At 36.7% G+C, this 3,477-nt stretch overlaps 1 protein-coding gene across 1 annotated transcript; it reads left to right on the forward strand.

Moving 5' to 3' along the window:
• The first annotated feature begins 6 nt into the window (after window positions 1–6).
• On the forward strand, window positions 7–2,885 carry LOC309491971 (uncharacterized protein). Its single transcript, XM_082191001.1, has 2 exons — window positions 7–1,338; window positions 1,487–2,885. Exons 1-2 carry the CDS (start codon window positions 31–33, stop codon window positions 2,645–2,647), a joined length of 2,469 nt encoding a protein of 822 aa, XP_082047127.1. The 5' UTR covers window positions 7–30; the 3' UTR covers window positions 2,648–2,885.
• The last annotated feature ends 592 nt before the right edge of the window (window positions 2,886–3,477 follow it).

Raw genomic sequence — 3,477 nt, forward strand, 5'->3', positions numbered from 1 at the left:
GGAGACCATAAGAGTAACTTGGAGATTGTGATGAATGTGGAGTCCATAAAACTGATCTTTAATGGTGACACTGAGAGTAGTCTTCTCAAGATGAAGCAGAAAGTGGATGCTGAGACCAGTGGTTTGACTCAGATTAAGTTTAATGTGCATGCAGAAACAGAAACTCCCTTCATCCAGAGAAGCATTGCAGCAGTAAAAGGGCAGATTTCTTTGAAGAAACTCATGTTTGAGCTAAGTGGGTCTCATGATGCTGAACTGATTGGCAAAGTTGAAGGCACCATTACCAACACAATTAACTTCAAGGCTGTGCCTTTTGAAATGATCTTTGATACCAAGAACAAGGAAAACATAAAGCTGATGCTTCCCTTTAAGTTATCCAGTAAGGTTGATTTGCAAAACGATATGGCTTTAACTCTGAGTCCCTCTGTGCAACAGACAAGCTGGACCGGTCTTGCTAGGATCAATCAATATAAGTACTCTCATTATATCAGTATGGCTAATGGCGAGAAGGAAATTCAGATTTCTGCATCAGTCAATGGTGAAGCTGACTTTAATGTGCTGACCTTGCCAATTAACATTCCTAAATTGACTATCCCTTTCATTAACAAGGAAACACCGTATGTAGAGACATTTTCTTTATGGGAGGACACAGGCCTTAAAACAATCTTGATCACACCTCAGCAGACCTTTGATATGGATGCAAAGCTTAAGTATGTGAAGAACCATGAGATGTTCAACATTCAGCCAGCCCTCAATTCTGTTATTAGGAAAATTCAAATACCCATTTTCACAGTTGCCAAAATCTCATCTGATACATACGAATGTCCTTATTTGGCCAAGATCCCTCTTCCTAGTATAAAGGAATCCATTATGATCCCTGTCATGGGAGACCTGACCTATGACTTGTCTGTGAAAACTGCTATGATCACCATTAATACCAAGGCTGAGATCCTTAATCAGGATGAAATTGCTGCCCAGTTTGAAACTCTGGCTACATCTGAGTTTGGTGTTTTTAATGGCAAAACCAGTGGCTCTGCAACCTTTAACATGAAGTCAGGGATGAAATTGTTAACCAATCTGATTGTGGAGCATAAATATTTTGAGAACAACTATAATGGACTTCTTGAGGCCAACACAGAAGTCTCAAAGGCTGTTGTTTCAAATACTGCCAAAGTCAATCTGCCAGATATGAAATTTATGCTTTACCACGAATTAACTGGAAATGCAGAAGAAGGTCTTACTGTCTCTGTATCTTCCCCGTCTGCTGGACTTATTGGTCTTCAGCTACAGAGCAAGAACTTATCCCACCATACAGGAAGACTTTTTGGTGCAATCCCAGTAAGAATTTGTTTATCATTTTAGAATATTACAATTTATTATACATTTAGTGTATCTTACGTATCAATAAATTGTTGATATCTTAAATATTTTGAACGTTCAATTACAAGGTGACATGATTATAATATTTTCTGTTTCTTTATTACAGTCTGAGGATAATGTGGACATTCTGAAGGTTGACATTGTGGTAATGAACTCAAACAGACTGAGCTTCCAGACACAGTGGAACAAGGAGGTCCCAAGTCAGATTCTTTTGTGGCTGAAGGAGAAAGTTGCTTCATTAAAGGATTTGAAAGACACAATAACATATTACATTACTGCAGTTTACAATGGCATCAGCAAGAAGTATGAGAAGCTAGAGAGTGTCATTGATCACATCAAAGATCAAGGTAAAGTCATGTACGAGAGAGCAGCTGAAAAGATTGCTGCTGACCTCTCAGGAATCAGCAGTAAGATTTCAGACAACATTGTAATGATCCTAAGAGCATACCAGAAGAATATTCAAGCCCTACTGGAAGCAACCATTTCATTTATGAGGGACACCCAGTTCCAGCTTCCTGGACATGCTGAGAAACTCTCTGGACTAGAGGTTTACAATAAAATCAGTGTCTTCATTTTTGATGTCATCGAGGAGGCCATCACAAAGGTGCCAGAGATCTTTACCTCATGTGCTAAAGCTGTCATTGAACATATTAGAAAAGTAGAAGTCACAATTCCTGGGTCTACCCATATTATCATTGGAAGAGATGTGTTGGATGACTTCCATGTTGCATTTCAGAAGATCCAAAGCCAAATGATTACCATTGTGAAGGGTCTAAGAGATGTAAGCTTAGAGACCATTGTGCAGAAACTGTCTGAAATCCTTAAATTTAGTGTGGAGAAAGCAGAGGAGCTCTTTAACACTATCAAATTTCAAGATCTCGACAAGCTCTCATCCTGGATCTCTAAAGTGTTCTCTGATGCTGTCAATTCCAATAGCTTGAGTGAAATAACTGAGCAGGCTGAGAAGTTCAGGACAATTATTGAAGACTACTATAAAACTGTCAAAGCCAAGGCCCAGGACATTTTTGCTGAGATGACCATTGAGCAACTGATTGAAGACATCCAGGCTTGGATTAAATCTATAATGAACCGACTGGAAGTTCTCAGGGACCAAATTACTAAGACCCTCAAAGATGCCATCAAGAACATCCCGTTTTATGTCAGAGTAAGTGACACAGAGATGGACATTGACATTCCTATTCCATTCATATGGAATTTCTTCAGTAGAATGATTTCTCATCCTTGTATCAAGTCACTAATTAGCTAAACTCTTTACCAAGAGTAATGATTAAGATTGCCTCATTAAAAGTGTTATGCCCACAAAATATTTAGCCCATGCTGCTTTGGTTCCCTCTTTTTGTTTTGTAAGAGACTAATTTAGAATAATGTTCTTTAAAGTAAATATCTGAATGTTACAATCTGTCTTATTTTATTTAATAAGCAATGACATTGAAGTATCAATAATAAAAAAATAACATTTGTACTGCATATAAGGTGTTATGTGTTCCTTATACTTTGACACTTGCATTGCATTTTCTTATATACAGTTCTTATTTTCTTTATTCATTCTTTGGTATGTACATCTTCATTTTCTGAATATCATAGGTTGACCATGCACTCACCACTGGGTGGGTGTCACTAAACACCACTAAAACAGATAAGTTTTAAGATGCACTTCAGTTAAATTTAGGAGACAGGGTAACACTGATCAGATATTCCAGAGATTCTAGTCTGATAGTAAAAATAATAAGAAAGAAAGAAATAATAGAAATATTACAAATCAAAATGTGAGTAAACTGTTCAATCTGAAATCTTGCTTGCTCAAATAGTCTGGTTCAGTGTTCACGGTTGCCGAATGGTCTTTTATCATTCCGGTAACCCTTTACATGAAGGTTCCTTTTGTAAAGGATTTATAAAGGTGTTAATTAATGACTAATAACTCATTTACAGATGCATTATAATTAGTTGATAAGAAGTTAGAACAGCATGAATAAAAAGGGTGACTTTATATGATGTACAGTATATCTGCCAAATAATGAGCCATTTCTAACTCAAATGTTATAAATGCTTAATAAATATATTTATTCATATATATTT

Source organism: Leuciscus leuciscus (assembly GCF_965113295.1).
Source record: "Leuciscus leuciscus genome assembly, contig: HAP1_SCAFFOLD_785, whole genome shotgun sequence".
Taxonomy (NCBI): Eukaryota; Metazoa; Chordata; class Actinopteri; order Cypriniformes; family Leuciscidae; genus Leuciscus; species Leuciscus leuciscus.

What these genes read in the sequence shown, in the direction of transcription:
- LOC309491971 (XM_082191001.1), top strand. Translation starts at nt 31, where the DNA reads ATGAATGTGGAGTCCATAAAACTGATCTTTAATGGTGACACTGAGAGT. An exon ending in GACTTTTTGGTGCAATCCCA is followed by an intron (nt 1,339 to 1,486) that starts GTAAGAATTTGT and finishes TCTTTATTACAG; the next exon opens with TCTGAGGATAATGTGGACAT.